The following is a 25498-nucleotide window of genomic DNA, read 5'->3' as shown; positions in this document are numbered from 1 at the left end:
AACCCCGCAACAGGCTCAAGACATCTGTGGAATTTGCAGCGGTAATGTCGTCACCAAGAATAATGTCCTACATTAAACAATGCCATCAACAATATGCTTTTACTGAGTGTTTAAAAGTTGGACTTGTTTTATGTCAACAACAAACGTTCACACATGGCCATAGTTTTTATGGCTGCAGAAATAAAATCGAAAGAACATTTTTATTACTATTTTTTTTTTCATTCACAGTAAAGGAATATAACAGAGATCAAGATGTTATTTGTCAATGTGGAAAAGTGAAACCACTCACGAAGTCCTTACAAATAACTTCTATGTACATTTCAATGCATTTGTTTGTGATGTATGTGTTTGTTGTAAGAGCACTTGTGATTGTCTTCAGTTTCCAACAGCTGGATGTGATTCAACATGGCCTGAAAACATTCCAGGCTTAAAAGAGGTGATGTGGAGAGGAGGGGGCGGGTTCTGATGAATTAGTATTACAGTGTGACTGACTGCCCAAGTCAAGGTTAAAATAAAGAACCGCCCATCCAACATTCAAACCTGCACACATCTGCGCCGCAAACTAAAAAAAAAAAAAAAGGCGAATCGCAAAAGGGGGGAAAAAAATTGTTCATTAAGTAAACATTCTGTACATTCCTTTGCATTTGGCAGGGCTTTCATGGCCAATTGTGTGAAGGACAAAATGATCCACGACAAGACTTTACAAGGGAACTTTTGGCTCCATACCAAAGGACTGACTGAATTTACTGCATCGGTCATTAACAATTGTCTTCGGTCGTGAAGTGGGGAAAAGAATCACGTGGTCAGTGTATGCAACATACAAGCAAAGGAACTACAACAAAGAGAAAATGTTTTCAGTGACTCTCACCTGCTACATTAACAAACATTATAGCGCAATATTCAACAATGACCAAGACTTTCACCATCAGTCAACTTATTCCAATCAGGATGTATTTTCACATCTGAGTGTGTTTATGTGAAGCCATTTTGGGCGCGGTTTCTTTAGACATGGCTCTTGACCCCGGTCGAAGGACCAGCAGCCCCCTGTTTATCATGGGCACCAGAGATCCAGTGATAGCAGTCAGTGCCCGTCTTGCTCCGAGGCCGCGCAGCACAGCGGGTACAGTAGACAATACCCAGGACAACCATTAACACGACGAAGATGCAGATGGGCACTAAGAGGCCCACCAGGAGCCAGGTGCTATTCTGAGTCGGCCCCCTGCCCTCCAGGACGGAATCCGGATGCTTGATTGTGGGCGACTGGGAGGGGCTGACCCAAGCGAGCACATCTTGGGAGGTGGTCGCCACGCCGTCCGCGGCCTCCCACTGCTTTTCCTCCTCTGGGGATTGTTTTTCTGTCTCGGATGGATTGTGGTAGCTGGGATCCGTAAGCATGTCAGACACTGTGACTTTATCCTCTGGATTTCCTTGGCTGTGTAGCACAGTTGAGAACCCCGCCCACCAATTCCAAGCTCCCTCTGAGATTGTAGATGTAGAAGAAAAGGGGAAAGGAGTGGTCTCCTGCTCTTCTTCTGCCTCCTCATCTTCATAAAAGTAAAGAGAGGTGCTGGAGATTGTGGGTGTGGGTGTGGTGATGGCAGTTGACAAAATGTCAGCATGGCCACCAACATCTTCCTCCTGTGTCACAGTCTCTGGTGCTGGAGGAAAAATTTCCTCTTGTGGTGCGCTGGTCACCCAAATTACATCAGAACCCCAAACTTTGGGAGGATCAGTCAACCAGTCAAGCGTCTGATCCCCCTCTGGGTCCCAATTGGTCTGGCCAGGCTGTGGGGGCCAATCATAGCCCACAGGATACCAAACAGTCGCAGGCTGGGGGGTAAGCCAGGGAAAGGGCGGTGTGACAGCTGATCGATCACCTATCTTGTGACATGAAGACGAGTCCGACATGTCCAGTTGGTAGCCTTCCTCACAATAGCACTCAAAGCCACCTTCGTAGTTGACACACATTTGCTCGCAGGTGCCCGAGATTTGGCACTCGTCTGTGTCTTGGCACTGACCTGGGTCCTCGGGCTGCGGTGAGAACCCGTAATGGCAGAGGCAAATGAAGGAACCCTCTGTGTTCTCACAGAAATATTCGCACGGGTCGCTTTGACATTCATCGAGATCCTCGCAGACACCCTCGCCACTGAGCTGGTAACCCTTCTGACAGCGACATTCAAAACTTCCGGGAGAGTTGATGCAACCGTGCTCACAGGGACTTTGGAGACACTCGTCCACGTCCAGACAGCCGTGTTCATCTGGAGCCAGCATGTAGCCATCAGGACAAGCGCAACGGTATCCCTCCGAAAGAGGTAAGCACTCAAACTGGCAGTTGGCCTCTTGACAAGCATCAGAGAGTACGCAGCTTTGGCCGTCCTCTCCGAGTTCGTAGCCTTCAGCGCACTCGCAGTACGAGTGCGTGCCGGCTTGCTTGCAGAAATGCTCACAGCCGCCGTTATTCTGCTGGCACCAGTCGTGCGACGCCGGAGGATCAGAGCAGAGAGGGGAATCTCTGGACCACCCAACTGAACCGTCTTCCCTCAACAGACACAGTACCGACTGCTGTCCAGTCTCGCAGGGCACAGTCGCAACAGAGTCCAAAGGTATATGGGTCAGAAGGGTGCTTAGAAGGCTAAACGGTGTGGCGTAGAAGGTGTTGCCGGAGCCTTCGCTCCACAAGGCAGGGCACATTCCTTTGTAAGCATAATGGCACAGATAACCATCCACAGGCACAGAGCAGGACCCATCCAGCCATTTCAAGTTCTCACTCGGATCTTGAGTGTTATACCCCATAACCACGCAGCGGGGCACTGAGCACATGCTGTGCGAGTACTCTCTCTGCCAGTTTGTATATTCTGTGTCCTGGTCACCCGTCGTCCATGAGAACCCCCGAAGAGGTCGGGTGGCGGTGCACTGACGGGGTTGCCGCTGCAGACCGATCCATACTTGGACCTTGGTGCGCGAGTGGCGTAAGTCCACGGTGGTGAAGAGAGCGTGGACAGCGGCGGCATCCACATCCCGTTTTAGGGTGGCCAGGTTGCCACCATTCTCCTTGCAGGCCCTCCATGAGTCCAAGAAAGTCTTTCGTTGGAAGTAGACCACCAAGCAGCCATCCACATTGCACAGTGTGTCCCGCTCCCTCAAGTCCTCAGTCCAGACGCAAGAAAAGCCCCAGAAAAGGAAGGCCAGCAGAGAGGTCAGGAGGGGAGATGCAGAACCGCTCACCAGGGAGCCCATTCTTTTTCAGCACACTGTCTTCTTTTTCTCTTCGCCGGTTCTAGCCTATTCCAACTTTTCTTTCTTCATTTGAACTTTTTCTTTTGGGAAACGCTCTTCACGCTGCCCTACCAGTACACATCTGAACTCGCTGCAGTCGAGCACACGCAGAGCGCAGGAAGGGAGGGAGGGAGAAAAGGAGAGGAGCGGAGAAGAGAGGAGGAAAGAAAGTGTTTTTGGAAGATGTGGGAGGAGGGGTGGGGCTCTGGAGATGATGTGTGTCAGAATTGGGGGGGGGGGAGCTAAAGTGAAATGAAGGAGTGTGTCATATGGTTTTCATAAATCTTGATCATGAATGTAGTTTGATACGCTGCCATTTACACCCCCAAAACACACACACAAAGGAGTTAAAGGAGTAGTCTTGGCTTAATCAACTTCAACATGCTATCCAAAAATGTGTTATTTAATCTATAGCCATTTTTACCAAATAATTTATCTTTCATCATCTAACCATTGGCTAAAGATGCCGTTCTGCATCTCTAAATGGAATGGACCAGAGGATGGAGGTGATCTTCTCCAATGCACACATCTGCTTTCCTAGTCTAGAACACATTTGCACTCAGCCAGAAAGAAGATACCGTTTCCCGCAGAAAAAAAAGATCAGGAACAACAATTCCAGCTAATAAATCTCCCCCATAGTGATGGGGAAGTAGGGAAAGTTGTCAAGGTCAGCGGCGTGGAGGAAGAGGGCCTCTGGTTTTGCTATGAAAACAACCACTCAGTGCTGAAATGGAGACTTAGGTGGAGGAAGGGGGTGGGGGCAGCCGTTTTGTGTGAAAGTCAGTTGAGGAATGGGGAAGCGAGGGACAGTAGTTTTAGTCCTGTGAGTCTGCAAAATAAATGATTGCCGTTTGGGAGCCCAAGCTGTTTAGAATGCACCTCTGCGAGTTGGAGCCCCGCTTCGGGTTGCCACAGATACCAAAAGTGTTGTTGTTGTATACTGAAGACATTTGGGTTTCAAATCAAAAGATGAATATGAGGAAAAAGTTCACAATTCAAGATTTTATTTCATGGAATTTTCATCTAGATGTGTTAAACAATTTAGGATGGAGCACCTTTTGTTTGAAACGACCCACTTTTCAAGTGAGCAAAAGTATTGGAACAGACAGACACGTTACTGCTTCATCTTTCAGTTCTTGTTTGTTTCAGTGGGGTTCACCCCTCAGCCTCCTCTTCGGGAGGTAAAAATGCACACTCAGTTGGGTAAAGGTCCACGGATCGACTTGGCCAGTCTAAGACCTTCCACTTTTTCTCCTTGATGAAGTCCTTTGTTGTGTTGGCAGTGTGTTTTGGGTCATTGTCTTGTTGCATGATGAAGCGTCACCCGTTTAAGTTTGGATGCATTTTACTGTCAGTAGGGTAGATGCCACGGACTTCTGACTTCCGGGTTTCACACATCAGCGCCGTTTCCGGCCGCTGCTCCAACACTCGCACCACCACCCCTGCGCTCCCCAACCAGGGCGCTCCCGCCCGCGTCTCAGCTCTCTGAAATGCTTCGGACAACCGACAGAAACACCACACACTCGCACCCGTCTACGGGAACGCGCAAACGAGGGGCAGAAAGGCGGAAGCACAAGTACTGGGACGCGGCTCACACGCCACAAACCGGAACCGGAAACAAATCTGATGTGTGAAACCCGGAAGTCAGAAGTTCCGCCTCCTCTGTGGCATATGGCCCGACTGCCGGACAAAATTGTTCGGTAGATTTCAGACGCTCAAGCCATGGCATTATCTCCACTATGCTTCAGAGATTAGCACGTGTGTTTTGGATCATAAGCAGATCTTTTCTTTCTCCATACTTTGGCCTTTTTCCACCTTTCTTGAGACCCAGATTAACCTCTACCAAAGTGATGGAAAGGCCAAAGTAAGAGCGAAAAATCCCCAGAAACAAGCAAAAACTGAAAAAGGCTGCAGTAAAGGCCAGGGAAAGCATTTCAAATGAAGAATGCAGCAGTCTGGTAAAAATGGGTCGCAGCTTAATGCAATTGTTGTAAATAAGGGTTATGCCACCAAATATCGAATGTTATTCACTTTAAAGTTAAATTTAATAACGACTGTTCCTGTTTTTCCTAAAAGATCAGAGCAATCATCTGCATTCAGTGGTTTGGCTGTTTTAAAAGATCACCATCAGCCAACCACGAGACAAGCACTAAGTAGGTTTGAATGACACCTTGGCACTGTAATTTGTTTAACTGTGCAAGACAAGAGCTGCCATTCACACACAGGCACGCGCCAACAACACAGCACTTGTGTCTGCAGCTAATATTTGGCTGGTTAGCAGAGAATGCAGCTAGGTGATTCGTACCTCCAGCCGATATAAACCCTACGCATTATTTTGATTAAGATTTCATGAGTTAGTAGCGGCTGAACATTTTTTTTCTAGTCAACTATAATATGATAAAAGTTGAGTCGAAGACGATTCATCTCAAAAGTCAGCAATTGGAAGAGGAGATTCCAAAAACGCGTGCTTCGTAGTAATAGTGGACTTCAAACTTTAAATGGCAGAGATTCCACTTTTCTTGTTCAACCATGACGGAGAAACGCCGGCAATCCTGTGAGAAAGTTCGAAACACGGCCCTTGAATCCACCACTCCCTAAGTGAGTCATAAGTGCCTGGATGTCCTCAGATTCCGACTCTCTTCCCACGTGATGCTTCTATTTTGCGATTGAAGCACTTAGAGCGTCGGCTCGAGTACTTGCCCCGAGTTCAACCATCTTCCGGTTGTTGTCGAGTCCTCCCCCAGTCTACTCGTTCTGGCTGGGCAGGAAATTCCTCTTTATATGATTAACGCTAATCAACCCGCCAGATGGTTCAAATACACTAATCATCGATGCTGGTCTTCGCTCTTGTTTGACCATCTTTGGAATGTTTGACATCGGTATACTGTGTGTAATAACGCACTGTAGATAAATAAGGTAATGCACACTACGAGAGCAAAGATAAACACGCTGCTATGCTATGATTGTAATTGAAGTCCAAATATGTGAGAATGTGAGGTGTTAACAGCGCCGCAAGGAGATGTTTAGGTGTGACTCGACACTGTGCACAGTCACGAGCTCCCTGCTGCTACTAAGGTGATGAAGTCGATGAGCTCCAAAAATAACAAACATTTCAAAAGTCAAACTGAGACAGAGCAGATGCAACAATACAGACGTCGCATCAGAAAATATGCCCTTAAAAAGTGAGCCCTTTTTTTCTTGCCAAGTTTCCTTTCGGGGTGGAAATGGAGTCAAATGCAGCCGGTATTATATTTCACTCCTAATGGTCACTCCAGATGGACAACAACACCTGGATTTGTATAAAAATGCATACATACATCTTGGGAATACACAAAAGATGATGATATGCTTAACGCAAGGCTCGAAAAAAGTGGTTTCGCGTCGCAGTTTGCAGCTCAAAAATTTGTCTTTTGCACCTCACTTTAAAATATTCAATAGCAAAGCTGAGAATAAACGCTGAGACAATCGTCAGCGGCCTGCGGTGATGATAAGCAATAGCAGGCAAAACAGTCCCGCAAAAAAGGGACGCTCCAATGGATATGTTGCCCCAAGCCTCCAGACTTCGCATGTTTCAGGGCCAGACAGACGCTCCACGCAACAAATTAGCTTCAGGCCGCGAGGAGCTGCTTCCGCATTCATACTGCAACTGCTACAAACACGCCAGTCACTGAATATTGATGCCATTTAATACTGGGAGATATTTATCCGCATCAATGCTTTATGGGGCCTTGCAGTGGAAATGACCCGCCTTGAATTTGCAAGGCAATTGACGACAATGCAATGACTTGATCCAAAGTAGAAAAAAAAAAGAGTTTATTGCAAATTGGCTGAGGCTGCGCAAGATTAGCCAGAAGGGAAGGATATTAATCAGAGAGATGCCTTTGTCACTCTTGTAGACAATTCTCGTCGTTGGCCGCTGCCGTTATCGCGCCAAATTAATTGCTTGACTTGAAGTAGAACGCTGCTTCACTTCCCAGGAAAATGGACTCACTTAAGGCAGCTTGCGCGAAACGCCGTCCACTCGGCAAACAAATGTAGCCGCATGTAAATGTAGTCAATAACCACCAATTTCCAGTAAAAAAAAATCAAAGAGGTCATTAGCTCCGCCTCTTGACTACAAATACCTTTGAGAACAGCATACAAGCTTCAAGGTGAGACTTGATCACAGACTCTCACATAAGCAGAGGTGTGCTGTAGCCATGGCAACATGCCATGACTAATGTTCTAATTCACATCATAGTCATGCATTGTGGAACACAATAGGGTCCGTTCGCAGCTCATAGCACTTAACATGCCTTATTAAGCGTATGAGAGCGTTTAGCATCCATGCAAGGTAACGCCGAGGCAGGAGAAAACCCGGCGGGGGTGCAGCAGTGTGGGAGGACCGACTGGACGCCAGCCAGCTTGGCTGTGGGAGAACTCGGGGAAATGTTTATCGTGCTAACCCCCCCAGGGAAAAATCGCTCCGGTAGACCAACTTCAAACCTTCTGGTGAGGGGGGGCTGAGCTCGACTCCCCGGCAATTTCCCTTTCAGACGCTTTCTGAGAAACGTTGTTTGTTTGGAAGGCGTCGCGGTAGAAGATGAGCTGAAATGACGCCGGAGTGACCACCATGCAAGTGTCTACGCAAGCAAGCTATGAGCTTATTTCATGGCAAAGACTAAAGGGAAGGTTACTCCGAGACTCAAGGCTCAAACATGTCAATGAGAGATTAACAACAAATGTTGGTCTTGGGAAACAACAGTGACGCCACAAAAGTCATTAAGGGCGCATGTCTTCTTGTACATAACTTACACAAAGTCCCAGTACTTCAAACACCATTGGGCCAATGCTGATTGCCCCGAAAACATTCTCACGCTCTAAATGGCTCTTTCCCCCAAAACACAACAGGAAGTGGAGGTCAAGCGAGGGAGGGTTGGGGTCTGCGGTGAGGTATTCTAGTGCCATATATGTCTGTATTTGTATGTCTATGACTGTGAGGGAGTTGCTGCCTTTTCTCAGCACTGCTGTATTTATAGCAGCAGCAAGAACAGACCCCCCCCCCCCCCCCCCATCGGGTTCCAGTCAACTTGGGCCCTCAAGGCTTTAAAATACTAACAATGTCACAAAAATGCAAGTTCACAGCTCATCACCCAAGAACCTTGATGCCCTCACTTGATAAAATCAACAATCAGCACTCGTCACCTACTGTAATTTTTGGACTATAGGGCGCACTTAAAATTCCAAATTCCTTTCTATAATGATGACGTTCTCAATCTCATACGCATCTATTCGTAAGCAGGCGTTCATGTTTTTTGTCATACCAGAACGAGAACTACTTCCTGTTTCCATGTCTAAGAATCATGGGAAATGTAATCCTACTAGCCTAATGTTGCTGTCACTGAGCTTTTCTGGTGACATATTTCTAATGTTACAATGTTGGTCCCGATGTAGACGACAGCCAGCTTCCAATAGATGCCGGGACCGAGTAAAAAATGTTGGATGATAAAGCTAACCGCCGTCTTGTTGTACAGTTGTTGAACTGTCAAAACCAAGATAGCATTTAGCATTAGCCAAAGTAATAACACAACAACCGGCTAACAGATTGACTAGCGATGTTCAAACATTTTTTCATCTGTCCTAGGATCCCCTGCTTTACTATTACGATTATTGCATTAATATTGCCCAATGGTGCGAAAATACGGTACGCAGAGGGAAACTTGAATTGTGTTGCTTTATCACTCCAGATTGGACCGCCTCCCATCTTTTCTAAAGGGAAGAACTTTGCTGAATGGGGCCGACATTCTTTACAAATTCCAAAGTGACCTGCATGAAAAGTGCGGGCAGTATTGTCGCTTCAATCGCTCGCACCCATGGAACGAGACCGTCTAAAAATATGCATCGTTCATGATAATGCCGTGGCCAAAACGGAGGGAGAGAGGGTGTTAAGTACTCCTCGAGAAACATCCACCGATGCTCCAGTTGACTGGGAACGAGCTGCACTCCAGGATCACAAAATTCCATGACGACAAACACTCATCATGATGACACTTTTCGATACAAGGCACAAGTGGCCATGTGTCGCTTTGCTGTGATTGGACGGCTTCGCGGAAATCCAACTCTCCGCTCCTGTCGCTATGCAATGTGGCGCATGGTGTCCTCTGAGCTACGATATCAGCCATGGCGGGTGGGCGCCAATGTGTTTCATTAAACACTGCCAGGAAGCTTTCACGCGTGATGGAAACAATAAAAAAGCACCAAGACTGGGACGCCGCAGCCTGTCTGTCTGCACGGCAAAGACAAACTGCGACGCAACATTTTTTAATCATGTCGCCACTGATAGGTGAGCATGACGATCATTTGTGTATGGTAGTATATTTTTGTTTTGAAAATATTTGGTTTCCACAAAGTACAGCACTGTATGGTTTAACAGTTTTGTAACTTGTTGTGTTGGAAGTGAAAGTCAACCTTAAACATTTCTTGACAATAATATGTTATTTGTGACCAAACTAGTCTAAACGTGACATTCTGATTACTATTACATTTGTGGAATAAGTTATGAAGCAAAATGCAGCCGTTTTTTTAATCCATCTCAGGGGGCGGCCATTTTGCCTCTTGCTGTCGACTGAAGATGACATCAATGTTGATCCTTTCTCAGGCAACGACCAATCAAAGCTCACTCTCTGTTTTCTGAAACTGAGCTGTGATTGGTTGTTACCTGACACCTGAGCAACATTGATGCCATCGACAATGGCAAATTGGCCACCTCCTAAAATGGATAAATATGGCTGGATTTTGCTGCTTAACTCATATTCCACTAACGCAATATTAACCAGAATACCATATTTAGACCAGTGGGGCTGCATAGAATATATTATTGTCAAAACAAAATTGGGGGGTTGACTTCCCCTTAAAAAAACAAAAACAAACATATGGTAATGAACAGTGGAAAAAATTTGCAACAACAGTTAATTTTGTGAAAAACTGCAGTTTGTGTGTTCTGTTTTCACTCGCCAGATTGAACCCCCTGATGGGCCGGTTCGAGCCCGCAGGCCATGTTTTTGTAGAGAAACCTATGGGTGGCGCTACCTCTCATTTTAGGTACAAACAACAATCACGAGCACAATTTAACAATAAAGCCTTAAAGAAACACACAATATTTTTTTCTGTGAATTGGTGTGACTTTGCAAACTAGGTATTTTCATCCTTGGACCCATAGAGAAACACATAAGGAAATTAGGGGTCCCCACATTCCACGTTTGATTGATTGCTTTAGATTCGTCCATCTGGAGTAGGAGAAGACCAAGCAGCTCTATCTCACTCAATTCTGGCATTTTTCAAAAAATCTTTATTAAAATGTACTGTCCCTGATACAAATAAACAAACACAGACACACAAAATGCTGAATATAGGAAAGTCAGGATTTAAAAAACTAAAATATATATATTTTTAATTCGCACCTTACTTTTTGAGCATCCACAACGATGACATACCCGAGCTCTGGCCTCACTCTCCACAGAATAACAAAAGCAGATTCGGGAACACGCTAGCTTGGCCTTGCATGTGTATATTTGTGCTACGCTGAGAAAGAAGGGGGCCGACGGAGGGACCGAGGTTAATCAAACATAACGCAAGTGGATAACCTCGTCTGAGGCTCCTGACGAGAGTGACGCATTTGCGCATTGTGGGCAGCTCGTTCGGGGTGTTTCATTACAGACCCAGCACAGCGGGCCTAAATAAAACACTGATGCAAACACTTTTTTTTTTTCACGATATGACCTTCTGAGAAGAACTCTGTGACAATGCATTTCGTGAAAGCCCAGACTGATATTAGTTTAGTTTTTGCTTCATCTAACCAAGGAGGTAAAATACGTAACAAGGGAAATTGCAAAGGTTGTCATGTGATCGTGGACCAGCCTCGCGTTAGCTCGACTTCGACATTCGACTTGCTTCAACAAACACATACTAATTTACACATGATTTTTGGGGGTACTCAAGTACTCCTAAATTGAATCCCAGCACCCCTAAAATTCAAGAGATGATGTGGTTATTTTGGGGCGAGAAAACCTTTGACCGCCCTTGCACACACCAAAACAAAATCTTGGTATTTAAGCTCACATTATCTAATCAATTTAAAGATACTTTGAACGACTTCTTGATGTCACGGTGTGGTCTTTTAACAAAGGTCACATATTAGAAAATATGAAGAAATTCATATTGACCTGGTTAAAAGCCCCCTGCCACAATTTTCCATCCAGCATCAGATCTGATGTTATACTACTACTAAACAGAAAAACAACAGGCATGAACTGATGTATAAAATTTATTTACAAACATTTTTATGTATATTTTTTTTTACAGCCAAGGTTTGTGTGAAGTAATGTCATAGTAAAACTACTTGAATTGTCCAGGTGAGATCCATTCGCATTTCCTGCACTCACAAAATAGAAAAATCAGCGCTCATTGTCGATTAGCACATTTGGAATTCGTCCTTCTCCTCTAGGAAAATAACAGAGCTGCTCAAGCTTGGCAAAAAATAGATTCCTCTAGTGCCTGCACATAGTTACACACACATTGAGTCTCAAATTCTAAGCAAGCATTTCAGTGTTTTTTTTTCCTACCTGATCTTTTATACAAAAGTGGCCTGTGACGGTGAAGTACGACTCAAAAGGAGCCAAGGACAAAGCGGGAATCAATGAAAGACATTTTAGGCGGAAGCATAATGTATAATGACGTGGAACAGGTGCCACTTAGGAGGAAAGGTTGGACTAAGTGAATTTATTTGCAGCAAATGTTTATCTTGGCACAGAGAAGCCTCTTCAAACTGTACCGTAAATCAGCGGGCAACTGTGACACTGCTCTTGATGAATTGTGTTTGTCAGTATTGGTCACATTCAGCACTTTACTCATTGCACCAGCACCATTGCAAGCAAGACAAAATATGTAAGGCTCTCTAACGCCATCTAGTGTCAGCATCACACAAAGCCACCAACAGCAAACACTGACCAGCTTCCCTTAAAAGAAAAAAAAAAGAAGTTATGATTCTCTATTGCTCCAGCAGGCAACTTTGTCTTCACAGTACCAGTTTAGCTTATAGAGTGTTTTGCTGTTTTTATTTAAAGTTCTCGCTGCCAAAAGCACCGCCGATATTCCCTGTTGGGGATTATTGTGCATGTAAACAAGTAGTGGTCACAATCGCAGTATAAAACTCCGGTCTACCCTGAAAGCACAAAGGGATGCATCAATCTCACTTGTTTGTGACTTTGACTGACTTGCGGAAACATCAGCGCTCCCCTCTAAGAATCTAAAAAAAAAAAATACAATCACACAACACTCGAGTCGAAACGTCGTCGTCTCCTGTTGTGGTCACAAACCAAACTGATGGTGATGAATTTTCCTGATGTAGCCTCACACCAAACACTCGAGACGCGCGTCGTGTCGAGTAAACCCAGCACGTGCCGTCTTTTGGGGAGCAGACCTGAGCTCTGTATCGTCACCCTCGACCTCTGCGGACCAAGGTGAAGGACAGACGGACAAGCGGACAGACAGACAGACAGACAGACAGAAAGAGACAGGCCAGGATCAAGACGAAGGGAGGCAGAGGGCGCTGGAGGAAGAGGCCAAGGTGCACAGTGGTGTGGGGGGAACGTAGTAGGAGGGATCGGTGAAGGGGAAGAGGAAAAGGAAGAAGAGGAGGACCCCCAGCAGGTAAGAGGAAAGGACAGCTTGGCGGTGGGGGTGCTCCAGGGCCGCGCTGATGGCGGGGAAACCCATGTAGTTACAGAAGGAGTGGCACAGTACCGGACCCACCAGGTGACCTGGAAACACGGGAGACGAAGGACCAGATGACGTGTGTTTTCCAGCTCCTCCTACAGACGTGATGATCTAATCCACTTTATTTCTGGGTCTTATGCTACTTGCTAACCGGTACTTGTGTCGTGGTCGTTGGTCCCAAGCCGGAATTAAAAATGGGTGGGTTACGCCAGAAAGGGTATTTGAACACATTCTTTAATTTGATTATCGAAATTTTATCAGACACAAAGCGTTCTCACATTGGGGCAGAGGGGTTACTGACCCCCACAAGCGGGGAAAAATATGAATAGAATCAACTATAAATATAGGTCACTTTGCTCCGCTGTGTAACCGTACAAAACCATTTTTGCTCAGTTGCTATTAAGAGATTATCCCCTTGTTATTTTTGACTGTCCACGTGGTTCCAAGAGCTGACTATGTCGGGGGTCGGCAACCTTTACTGTCAAAAGAGCCATTTTAGGCCAAACAAGTACTGTATTTTAATTTATTTACATGTGTCGGGGGGTAATACAGCCTATTTTGTTCATTAATTTGGGGATTACATTATTGTTTTATTATTCAATCAAACACGGAAATATTATATTGTGTTTGAGTCATTTCTATAGGCTACTGCTTAGGTATTTATTCGTATTTGATACGCGCATTCACTCTGAAACGTCCTTTGAGGAGGGGGAAAAAAACACTCATAGTGAGAAATAATAATAGGGAGAAATAAATATATACAAATAAATAAATAAGGAGGTATAACGTGCTGGTCAGTGTGTGATTGACGTTTCGCTCCCTTTTGCTATTGGTCAATGCTGCGGAACCAAAAGGACGACGACGACGTAGGTCACATTGTGCGACAAGACGAGCAAAAATTCTGACATGCTAGACTTTTCTCCCTTTCTGTCACATTTTTGATAATTTTATGGACAAATGGTAATTTTCTGCCTCTTCTTCCTTTTTTTGTAAATTTTATGGTTATTTTTTGTTACTTTTTTTTCTCCTGCCTTTTCTTAAATCAATTTTATGACTTTTTTTTGGGCAACGTTGCGGACATTTTATGGTATTTTTTTTGCTTTTCCTTTTTTGGACATTTTTAGGTAATTTTCGTCTCTCTTTCTGACATTTTTGAATATTTAATTTTTTATTATCTAAATAATTAATTAATTTAAACAACATTTGATCTAAAAATAAAGATAAATATGTAAATGCTGGTCCAGCATCATTCTGAACTTCTAAAGTTATTGATCCAATGTCACCATTGCAATGGCAGAAAAGCCGGTGCAGCATCATCACATCAGTGTTGTCATTTTAATCACAAACTCATTTTTCTTTTGGACTGCTGATTGCTATGTGCATTGAGATCCACGCGGGGAAACAAAATAGAACATCTCTTACCTGTTCTCATCAAGATGAAAGCTGTGTAGGCCCCGAACACGGCTGTGTAAGAGAACTGGAACACTGCAGTTGGATGAGACAAAAGACTTTCGTGTCGGAGGAAGGGAAGGATGCAAAGAACGTCACAAAGCACTCACCTGCCGAGAGGAAGATTCCCGACAGCGTCCCCTGCCGGAAACGCAGCCGCTCGATTACGTGGTGGAAGTGAGCTGCAAGACAAGAACGTGTCATTCTCCATTTGAAAATAACTCTTTGGCACTCTTTGGCTTAACTCACCCACTCCAAAGAAGAGCGGACATGTGAGGATGGCGGCGGCGGGGCCGACGCAGGGCACCAACATGGGCAGCATGCAGGCCCGGTACACCAGCTCCTCTGTTAACGGAGCTACCACCTGGTTCCTCAACCACTGCATGTCGCTGAAACACATCACCCAGAAGCACGGGTCTGCAAGAGGGAAATTGTCAGCATGTCAACTTTCAGCGCAAAAAGTCACATGAGCCAACTCACCAAAGACCACCCGGACACCATCCATGAAGCTCCAAGGACAGTCCATAGCCATCTGCGTCAGGGGCCCCAGAAATAGGACCTATAGTGCATAACGCAGCCTGAATCATTATACTGTATTTTTCCCCAAGCTACTGCCTTGCTTCAAACATGGGCGGAGTCCCTGGTCCTTTTATTTTTTTTAATCTTCTCTAACATTTGGGATTCTCCTTCCTTGTGGAATCAATAAAGGACACCCTATCTTATGATGCTGTGGAGTTTAAACTTCTGCTGTCTTACCATGGTCAGCAGGAGAGGAAGAACAACGGCAGGTACAAAGCCTTCAAAGCGGATCCCCATGATCGCCAGTAGTGATGGCACCATCTGAGACACACACACACACACACACACACACACACACACACACACACACACACACACACACACACACACACACACACACTGAAGTGCAAGCACCTGAGCGGAGCAATAATCACCCTCCATTTTTGACACTCACCCTGATGCCTGTGAGTTCCCTCCATGCCCACACAAAAAGAGGCGACACGCCCGAGACGATCAACACGCTGGTGAAGCGCCGCTTGATGACAGCCGGGTGATCCCTGACAATACAGCATCAAAATATAAGACATTATAAAAAAAATCATTTGACTGCGCTACATACAACTTTATTATCATGCAAGCTAAAGTCACGTGACATGACAGCAGTCATAACACATCACAAAAAAGACAGAGCATTATTTGGGAAAGCATTTTCTCCTTGTTTGTGTGCTGTTGAGGGCTCATAAATCACTATGTCCCCTTTTCCTACGGTGTTCCTCAACAACCAGCAAAATGATTGATCTTGGCTCACTTTAATAAGACAAGTGAACACACTTAAAGCCACTTACCTAGGCAGCTCACTCCTCCACACGTACAAACTTCCAACATAAGAGCAAGCGAGCAGCAGACAGGACAACACCGACACTAATAAGGCTATGTTCATACTGCAAGTCAATTACGATTTTTTGTTTTTTGTTTTGTTTTACCAATGTGTCAAGTATCTGAGTTTTTCATTTCAATGTGAGCAGTACATTTTCTTCCCAAATCCGACCCAGGCCTTTTTCGTATGTAGCTATAAAATAGATATTATATCACGGCAAAAAACTTAGCACAGCTGGGAGGCTAACTGGAACATTGAACTCGATCAAGAAAAAAACGAAGAAGAACACGCAAAGTTGGCATGCGAGCTTTTCAACACATTAGTTGACGTTAGCTAAACAGCTAACATCTCGGGCGCTGGATGATCACGTCATCGGTCTTCTTCGACTCTTCAGACTTTTGACAACAGTGCCGTATGCTGGCCATGTGTACAAAGCACAGTTATCATGTCAAATATTTATTATTATTATTATTATTATTATGATATATTGTAAAGATGGAAGAAAATAATTGATAAATGGTTTGGTATCATGTAAATTCCAAGAAATAGTGAACAGCTTGAAACAATTAAGCTCACGCTATTGTCGTGTATAATAATAATAATAATAATAACAATAATAATAATAATAATAATAATAATAATAATAAATGACATACAATTTAATTGATTTAACAAAGGCAATTGTGAATTTTCTCGTTTAAAATGTAGACTTGACTGCTATAAAATAAATAACGAAAATAATAACAATAACTATACAAAAAAAAAAACTTTATTGAGCCAAGGTACACATTTAATTTAAAAAATATCAAGCATGTCACAGTAAAGTATATACTGGAATAATAAAGTTGGAAATTTCCATAGCCCACTTGACGATCTTTCGAGCATGCAATAACTACTGTATGTGCCCCCTAAGGGGCTGTGAGTTGCCCATGACAGTGTTTATCTAACATGAAGATGAATAAGGTTTTGGCCGCGTGGCTGCATTCAGGGTTTTACCGCGTTCTTTGAACGCAACACCAATTTCCCAGAGAGAGAGAGGGAAGGGGAGAAGGGAGGGAGGGAGAGAGAGAGACTCTTGATCCTCACGTCTCTTCTTCCCTCTAGGCGGGACTGACGTGGACTGTCAGGACCCCCCAATCCAAAAGGAGGAATTACAAAGCGTTTTGCGATCACCGTTGGAAAAGCTCAGCGGGTACGTGAGTCCGTTGACGTGTTTGTGTGCAGCTTAGCTTGAGGGCGTCCGTGAAAGCAAATGGCAGCTCAGCGGCGGCCCGTCATCTGCTCAATTTCTGCCCGACATTCTTGTCGCGACATGTCTTGTCGCATCCGGGATTGTTGCTAGTGCTCTTTTGGGTGGATGTGCGCGCGCGCGTGCTGATGTTTTCTGGAAACGGAATCCCCTGTGTGCGCGTGCGTGCGCGTGGCAGCGCGTACAAAAACAAAGGCAGCGTCTGCACTTGTTAAGCCAGATGCTGAAGACTTGTGATGGCAAAAAGCTCACTGGACCCCCGTGTTTTCTTCACAGGCGCTTATGGCCTATTGATCAGGTGACTCCATCCTCATCCTCATCCTCGCGTCGCATGCTAGAAGGTGGAGGACGAATTGAGGGCTGGGTCTTGAGGATCAAATGTGTTCAAAACGGCTGGTGCTGCTACTGTTGTTGCTCAGGATCACACACCTGACTCATCTTTGGCTTGACTTGCTCCTTAAGTGAGGGGAAAATGTCGATCTTAGCGCCAAATCAACATCTGGTATGGATTCGGTTGGACACACGCTTACAAGTCATTAATTTACAGTGGTTTCTTGAGATACGAGTTTAATTCGTTCCATGGCTATGCTTGCAACTCAAAACAATTTGATCGCAAATCATACTTCTCCGTATAGTGGAAATGATGTTCATCTGTTCTACCCCAACCCCCATATTAATTTTTTTGTGATTTTGTTTTAAATGAAGAAAACCAGCACCCCATTGTACTTTAGTAACAGAGGAATCATTAAATAGATTTAAACAGTTTAGCGTGCTACTCGTAATATTGATAATTTTCTTGGGGGATAAAGAATATGTCTGTATTAATTGTCTACTTGTTCAAATAACCAATTGGATGGTTTATAAGACCGCAACTATTGATGCTAACAGTTAGCCTTTTTCATTTAAGGGCCGTTCTTCAGCAAACATAGTTTTTGCATGTTTTAAATACACAGCATGTAAGTGTGTTTAGTTTGAGGTTTTTGTGCAAACTTCAACGGGAGTGGCGTTAAACAGCAGCAAGGCTGTTATTCTCAAGCCAGTTACATTGAGTTCCCCGCCACCGTAGGCCAAGTTTGCACTCGCCAGTCTAAGCACCAAAAAAAAGAAAAGAAAGAAGCCTGAACCATGTCATAAGTGGCGTCACTCGTATCTCAAGGTTCCGATGTGAACGGAGCGCAGACCTCTGCCAAGGCCTAACAGTCTTGACTAGGTTGAAGTTGTCCACCCGAGCTTTGAATTTTGCCATCGCAGAAAGCAGAAAATGAAGAAGGCACTTTTGAGTCACGAAGGAGGATCGTGTTTGCCATGACAACACCAAGGATGCTTCCCTCTTAGCATGACGCACAGAGGTTCAAGGACTTCTCATTGTGGCGATGAACCTTTTGCATGCGCCCGTCTGTCTTGGGCCAGAAAGTTCAACGCGAGAAATGAACAGCAACTTTGAGAGGTTGACCTTTGACCTTCACCTGGAAGTGCAGGTTTTGAATCACCGTTTGAATCCTTCAACTGCTACCCAGTGGCACGAGAAATGCTAACATCATCAATGACCTCATCATTGGTGATGAGGTCATTGATGAATATACAAAAGTGCTACAAAAGTGGCTACAACAAACATCTGAGCATTTAGTGCAGACTCTACTAGTGTCCTGAATTGTCCATATACTAATTACACCCTTTGTCCTCCTCTATTAAGATAATTCAGTGCAGTAGTAGAGTGACTGTCTCTTACTAGTGCCACTTTTGGCACACTAGTACTGTACAACCTTACACTTCTACGCATCACTAGGACGAAAACTTTGGTATACTTAGCAGTTCAACTAGTGAAGAAAATTCTACCAGTTAAAATGTAGCACTTAACTTGTGGTACTACTAGTGTGTAGGTGTCGGCTAGTGCAGTTCCGCCTCACTAGTAGCATGTAGGTGTCTAATCAGTGCACCCTAGTCGGTCTACTAGTGCACAAAATATCATACAGTTATGAAAAAAAATGGTAAGACTAGTGCGCCAGAGTCATTTTACTAGTGCGTACTAGTACATGAACCTTAAGATGGATATAAAGAATACGGAATACATTTTCAATTGGATTTCCAAATGTACAATCGTAAAAAAAGAAAAGAAAAAAGAGTCAGTGTACTAGTCCATAGGTAATTCAGCGCACTAGTAGCATATGATATAAATGCTCAAATGGCTTTCCCAGAGGTTATTTCGCAGCCTCCTGACTAGTACAGCATGTGGATGTTGTTGTCTCACGGCACTAGCGTCTGGATCCCAAATTGAAGCAACACGGTAGAGTCCAGTACTTGAAAGTTGGAAGCATTTGAGAAGCGAGAGTTGTGTGGGAGGTGCGTAGCACTCTTCATCTTACATAATGTGGAACGGACGCGCACGCACGCTTGATGCTATTAAACGTGAACACATTTTGTCATTCTAGTCAAGGTCAGGACAAGAAATAGATTTGATTATGTCACAGGGCGCGGAGTCCATTTGCGTCGTCTTTCTACCGGCGATGGCTTTAACGAAAGAGGACTTCCCGAGATCTCCTCTTCCTTTGTTTTCTGTCTTTTGTCTTCTCCTCCCCACCCGCGAGACGCGACTGTGGCTTGATTAGAAAAAGCGTGGCAATCCATCACCCTGCCCCGCCACGCTTGTTGCCGTCGTACGCATGCTCACACGAGGAAAGCCCACTCCCCGCAAGGCCAAGCTCGAGCTCGCCATCCTCGCTCCTCCCCCACGAGCAGATGGCATTTGTGGAATCATCCTGGAAATAGCAACATGTCCGCTCCATCAAGGAAGCGTTCTTGTCCGGGCTCCTCTTTTGGCCCCCGCCGCTCAATATCCAGGCAGGCTAATGAAATGGCCTCCGGCGGCCGTATCAGTCATCTGATGGTGGAGATCTTCTCTCCTCTTCCTCATCCAATCGAACCTCTGTAACATTCACTATGTGGACGCTGTCGCTTTGGTCGAGCTTCACAGACAGACGAGGCGCTAATGTGCTTTTGGAACTAACTGTGTGTCCCTCCCCTCCTCCCCAGCAGCAATCCCCAGTGGTGGCCAGTGGGCATGGTTTTGGAGGGTAGCTCAGAGGCGCTGTGTCCCCCCCCATCTCTGGAGCTGCGCCCATCCTGCAACAAGAGCCAGCCCTCGCCTCCCCTGGGCTCCAGCTCTCGGCTTCCGGACGGAGTCTTTCCCGATGACAGGGAACCCGTCACCTACGGCGAGCTCATCGTCTTGGGGTGAGACACCTAAATGACATGTTTGCTTTTGGGGGGAGTGCCTCTGTGTCGCTGGTTAGCTTGTTCAGAGCCCTATTCAATTGAATGTCATCCGAAGAAGCGAGACAAAGACAGTGATTTCGGCTTTTGTTTGAGATTAGCCGGAGAACTTTTTTTTTTTCATTATTTCATCGACATACTGATGCGATAGTCATTTTACAGGCCCATGAACTGTTGAAGTTTCGTCATCTTTGTAGCTACATACCTGGGCTGAAGGAATCATGTAGAGATTGAACAGTTAGGGCCCCATAATTGACCCCTGGGGAACTCCGCAGGCCAGAGCCATTTGTTTTCAATAAAGGTGAAGTCAACCCCCCAATTTTTGGGGGGACAATATTATGTTCTATGCAGCCCCACTGGTCTACTAGATATGGTATTCTGGTTAATATTATTTTTTTTAGTTTTTAAGCAGCAAAATCCAGGCGTTTTTATCCATCTAATTGGGAGGCCATTTTGTCACTTGCTGTCCAGTGAAAATGACATTACAGTTGCTCGGGCCTCAGATAACAGCCAATCACAGCACAGCTTCAGAGAACAGGTGAGCTGTGATTGGTCGTTGCCTGAGCCATGAGCAACCGTGATGTCATTTTCACATTCGACAGCAAGTGACAAAATGGCCACCCCCTGAGATGGGTAAAAACAGCTGCACTTTGCTTCATAATTCTTATTCCACAAATGTAATATTAATCAGAATGTCATGTTTAGACTAGTGAGGTCATATATAACATATTATTGTCAAGAAATGGTCATGGTTGACTTCCACATTAAAACAACCGAGATCCATTTTAACATAACCAAAAAAGTGTGTATACAAGTGTGACACATTTGTTTGATGCTGATGCAGGTTCATGGTTGCAAGCACATGGGATGGAATTTATGCACAAAAAAAAGGTTGTGATGCATTGTGGGGACCTGATAGCTTGTGCAATCCTTTCCAGGCACAATGGCTCGCTGGCCAGTGGGGACAAAGGTCGCAGGAGGAGTCGCCTGGCCCTTTATAAGAGACCAAAAGCCAACGGGGTCAAACCTGATGTCATCCACAACATCTCAACACCGCTTGTGTCCAAGGTGACAAACAACATGTTGTGTGTGCGTGAGTGTTTGTGTGAGAGTTACCCGTGACGGTGATTCCAAATTCATGAAGGGTGAATCGGGTGAGGGTGCCTTCGCTCGATGAATGTCGCAAAACACCGACTGTTGTTTTCTTTGGCAGGCCCTCAGCAACAAAAGCCAGCACAGCATCTCATACACACTCTCTCGCAGCCACTCCGTCATCGTGGAGTACACGCATGACACAAACACGGACATGTTTCAGGTAAGCGGGACACACACACAGCACATTATGGCGGCGCTTGGCAAACACCGGGTGACTGGTCGCAATTGTCTCCCGCCAGATCGGCCGCTCCACGGAGAGCATGATCGACTTTGTGGTGACGGACACGTCCGGCGGAGGCGGCGGCAGCGGTTGCGCCGGCGGTGAGGGGGGCGGAGGTCAGTCGGCGCAGAGCACCATCTCCCGTTACGCCTGCCGCATCATGTGCGAGCGCAACGCCCCCTACACGGCCCGCATATACGCCGCCGGCTTTGACTCCTCCAAGAACATCTTCCTGGGGGTGAGTTAGGCCCGAGCGTACCTAATAAATTGGCTACTTCAGCATTGCACAAACGTGTGGTTGATTTGGCGGTAGCTGCGGCATGAAGGTTACATTGGGCGCCGCTCTCATCCATTTGTTGAAAACGTGACACGTGCGATCTAATAATAGCTTTCTCAAGTCAGCATCACTTCAACCCATGCAACATTCATCAGATTGCACGCAGACGAGCCGGGCCTTCTAATTCCTAAACTATGACATCACTCTGGTCCGTCCACTTCAGCTTCTCAGCGTTGCGTGAGAGCTGATTTGCCTTGATCGTACTTTTTCTCGGGAATGAGTTTATTCTTAGGCGTGGGTGAACCTCTCTGCATGAGTCACTACAGCACAGGACTAAAAATAGCAGCACCCACCTGACATCCACCTCCACCGTCCTCCCTTCGGGCCTCCCCACGTTTCCTTCTCACCTTGACGTCCATCTTTTCCTCCCCGCAGGAGCGCGCCGCCAAGTGGAGGACGTCGGACGGCCTGATGGACGGCCTGACCACCAACGGCGTGCTGGTCATGCACCCGGCCGGGGATTTTGTGTCCGAACCGGCTCCGGGCGTTTGGAGGGAAATCTCAGTCTGCGGCAACGTCTTCGCCTTGAGGGAGACCCGATCGGCACAGCAGAGGGGAAAGTTGGTACGAATTGATTGCAAAAATGTGTGGCCCATCGCACGCATCATGAAAGACCCTGTAAAGTGAATTTACACATTTGTTTTTAAAGGGACATTCAGTGATCCCTAGCGCCATCTAGTGGTCAAAGGATAGCATTAGAAGCACGCAGGAGCGCGCATACTACGGTGGCTCAGAGAGACCACATCTCGCAAGCCTACCACCAATTATTATTTTGCGTGAGCAAACTAGCATATCGGCGAGCGACGGCGACTTGGCAGTCGATGTGAAGCCCAGCGAGCGACGCCGAAAGAGTGAGCCGGAATTAGCCAGAGCAGCTAACAAGAGCGGCTAGTGGGAGGAGCTAGTAAAAAATAAAATAAAAAAAAAGCTAGTAAAAGTAGTAAGTGACGGGCCCGAATCACGGGAGTTAGTGACGAGCACCTGCAGGCCCCAACTGTGGAAGGTAAGCTGCGGTCGACCCATTGCCCCGACACCCGATGCAATACCACCAGGGTTAACTACAGTCGCAAACTTGTCTTTTGGGCATCCGTAGCAAGAAGATGGCGGCGAAACATGGCAATTCTAGTAAGGTGAGATGACAGCCATGTAATTTAATGAATGATTACTAGACCTCTGATTATATATAAAGAAAAAATTAATTTATGCGCTACATTTTTTGTGTGCATACTATCGACATTAACAGTCGTTTTTTTAAATGACTGAATTATTCGTTTACCACTAGATGGCGCTAGGCATCATTGAATGTCCCTTTAAAGTTAATTGCAGGAAATGTGCAAAGTCCAATAATGATGTAGTCAATTGTGCAGCTTTAAAGCTTTAGTTCTGGCAGCCGGCGTCTTGATATTTTTTAGTCCAGTCAACAAGCCTACAAATAATCATTACCAGGTGTGTTTTCATTCGGAACTAGAACTACTTCCTGTTTCTGTGTCTTAGAATCATGGAAAATATAGCCTAATCACTGGTCAGACGCAATACAAGCAGCATATTTCCAATGTTACAATGCAGGACCGGTGCGAGTTAAATTGATTTGTTTAGCACTGTTGAACTGTCGCCCAAGATAGCATTTAGCAAGTTACCACCAGCCACCAGATTGACTAGGGACTACATTTGTTATAAATAATCCCTTTGATTTTCAGCTAAATTGTAGCATCAGGATTTTTAATTCTGAAAATCGAGTTGCCCTCGTATTGCCTCACTAGTTTCACATAGTTGTCCTTAGCATGCCAAAGTTACTAGCGCGGACCAAGAGGATATGGACAAAATGCTCCAACGGCTTTCAACTTGTGTCACTGATGTTCCCTGGTGCAGGTGGACAACGAGTCCAACACCCTCCAGGACGGCTCCCTGATCGACCTTTGCGGGGCCACGCTGCTGTGGCGGACACCCGGCGGCCTGCGTCGCACGCCCACCCTCAAGCAACTGGAGTCCCTGCGCCAGGAGCTGAACGCCGCCCGGCCCCAGTGCCCCGTGGGCTTCAACACGCTGGCCTTCCCCAGCCTGGCCCAGCGCGAGATCGTGGACAAGAAGCAGCCGTGGGTGTACGTCAACTGCGGCCACGTGCACGGCTACCACAACTGGGGCTACCGCAAGGAGAAGAGCCCCGCCGGCCCGGGCGGCACGGCCCCGGCCGCCACCGGCGACAGGGAGTGCCCCATGTGCAGGCGGGTGGGCCCCTACGTTCCGCTGTGGCTGGGCTGCGAGGGGGGCTTGTATCTGGACGCGGGAGCGCCCACTCACGCCTTCTGCCCCTGCGGTCACGTTTGCTCCCAAAAGACGGCAGTTGGATGGAGTCAGATCCCGCTGCCGCACGGGACGCACGCCTTCCACGCCGCCTGTCCCTTCTGCGGGACCTGGTTGACGGGCGAGCAGGGCCACATCAAACTCATCTTCCAGGGCCCCGTCGACTGAAGACCACTACGGTGGTGCCTTGACATACCGCTTTCATTTGCTCCGTCACCACCTTCCTACATCTCATTGAAATAAAAGACAATGAATCCGTCCGTTCCAGGTCCAAAAACACCACAATTCCCTTTTAACGGAAGCGGAAGGCCAGACTGAGGTGCCACGCGGTACATGGTGTATGTGTGTATATGCAAAATTTGTAAATAAATTGTGTTGACATGAGTGTGAAGTTAATTAGTGTGTCGCCAACGTCACTAGATGAAAGTCAAGTAGCGCGAGGTAGGTGCACGTGCCCCTTCTATCACGCTAAAAATAACTCAAGGTCAGCGGAAGCCAGCGATCAGGAGAGTAAATAATCACACAAACTGGAAAAATATCCGTCAACCCAAACATTTTCCTTACAGTGTTCTATGCAGCCCCACGAAACACGGCATTGTGATTAATATTATTTTTGAAATATGAATAAAGCAGCAAGTTCAGCTGTTTTTATCCATCACAATGGCGGCCAATCATAGTTCAGCTTGTGAACATCACATCACGGCCCACCTGAGTTTGGTAACGCGACGCTCACAAGCTTAACCGTGATTGGTCATTAACCTGAGCTGCAACTGTGATGTATTTTTCTGTTGACAGAAAAGGCAAAATGGCAGCCTCCTGGATGGATCATTATGGCTGGATTTTGGTGCTTAATTCATATTAAACTGAATGCCGTGTTTTGACTAGTGGTGGTGTATACTACATATTGTAGATTTTTTCCAATGATCAATACGATACTCTGCTTCTGTTTGTATTTGGTGAACTATAAAAGAGAGATTGAGCCCTGACCTTTGTTGCTACTTCCATGTCTGACTGAGTTGGAGTCCAGTGTCATCAATTGTCCTCCGTTAACTGCTTCCGTAAATGGACAGAACACGCATGATGGTCACGTGC

At 45.9% G+C, this 25498-nt stretch overlaps 3 protein-coding genes across 4 annotated transcripts; 1 reads left to right on the top strand and 2 right to left on the bottom strand.

Annotated features, from left to right (window-relative positions):
• Positions 1-181: 181 nt before the first annotated feature.
• Positions 182-3419, bottom strand: cd248a (CD248 molecule, endosialin a). The gene has a single exon (XM_086059772.1). The coding sequence runs from the start codon at positions 3235-3237 to the stop codon at positions 1003-1005; it is 2235 nt and encodes a 744-aa protein (XP_085915898.1). The 5' UTR covers positions 3238-3419; the 3' UTR covers positions 182-1002.
• Positions 3420-11560: 8141 nt separating this feature from the next.
• Positions 11561-16253, bottom strand: rce1a (Ras converting CAAX endopeptidase 1a). The gene is made up of 8 exons (XM_086058075.1): positions 15843-16253; positions 15452-15554; positions 15235-15318; positions 14959-15037; positions 14728-14895; positions 14589-14660; positions 14452-14514; positions 11561-13073 (listed from the first exon to the last, which is right to left on the bottom strand). The coding sequence occupies exons 1-8, from the start codon at positions 15935-15937 to the stop codon at positions 12838-12840; spliced, it is 900 nt and encodes a 299-aa protein (XP_085914201.1). The 5' UTR covers positions 15938-16253; the 3' UTR covers positions 11561-12837.
• Positions 16254-16918: 665 nt separating this feature from the next.
• peli3 (pellino E3 ubiquitin protein ligase family member 3) lies at positions 16919-24790 on the top strand. Of its 2 annotated transcripts, none has more exons than XM_086058942.1 (7): positions 16919-17066; positions 20157-20354; positions 21332-21461; positions 21607-21708; positions 21788-22006; positions 22481-22669; positions 23975-24790. In XM_086058942.1, the coding sequence occupies exons 2-7, from the start codon at positions 20182-20184 to the stop codon at positions 24572-24574; spliced, it is 1413 nt and encodes a 470-aa protein (XP_085915068.1). In that variant the 5' UTR covers positions 16919-17066; positions 20157-20181; the 3' UTR covers positions 24575-24790. The 2 variants fall into 2 exon arrangements, with proteins under 2 accessions (XP_085915068.1, XP_085915069.1); XM_086058943.1 differs by having other exon boundaries at positions 16931-17066; positions 20154-20354.
• Positions 24791-25498: the final 708 nt, after the last annotated feature.

This window comes from Leptonotus elevatus, chromosome 17 (assembly GCF_054856555.1).
Source record: "Leptonotus elevatus isolate MCC_2025b chromosome 17, RoL_Lele_1.0, whole genome shotgun sequence".
Taxonomy (NCBI): domain Eukaryota; kingdom Metazoa; phylum Chordata; class Actinopteri; order Syngnathiformes; family Syngnathidae; genus Leptonotus; species Leptonotus elevatus.
The sequence above is the reverse complement of the archived record's forward strand: the minus strand, read 5'-3'. Positions and strand labels throughout refer to the sequence as shown.

Coding starts and splice junctions, on each gene's coding strand:
- cd248a (XM_086059772.1), bottom strand. CDS start 3,237: ATGGGCTCCCTGGTGAGCGGTTCTGCATCTCCCCTCCTGACCTCTCTG.
- peli3 (XM_086058942.1), top strand. CDS start 20,182: ATGGTTTTGGAGGGTAGCTCAGAGGCGCTGTGTCCCCCCCCATCTCTG. Junction 21,709..21,787: donor CAAACACGGACATGTTTCAG/GTAAGCGGGACA, acceptor GTCTCCCGCCAG/ATCGGCCGCTCCACGGAGAG. Junction 22,670..23,974: donor CACAGCAGAGGGGAAAGTTG/GTACGAATTGAT, acceptor TCCCTGGTGCAG/GTGGACAACGAGTCCAACAC.
- rce1a (XM_086058075.1), bottom strand. CDS start 15,937: ATGAACATAGCCTTATTAGTGTCGGTGTTGTCCTGTCTGCTGCTCGCT. Junction 14,515..14,588: donor GGGAATCTTCCTCTCGGCAG/GTGAGTGCTTTG, acceptor ATCCAACTGCAG/TGTTCCAGTTCTCTTACACA. Junction 13,074..14,451: donor TTTCATCTTGATGAGAACAG/GTAAGAGATGTT, acceptor CCGTGTTTCCAG/GTCACCTGGTGGGTCCGGTA.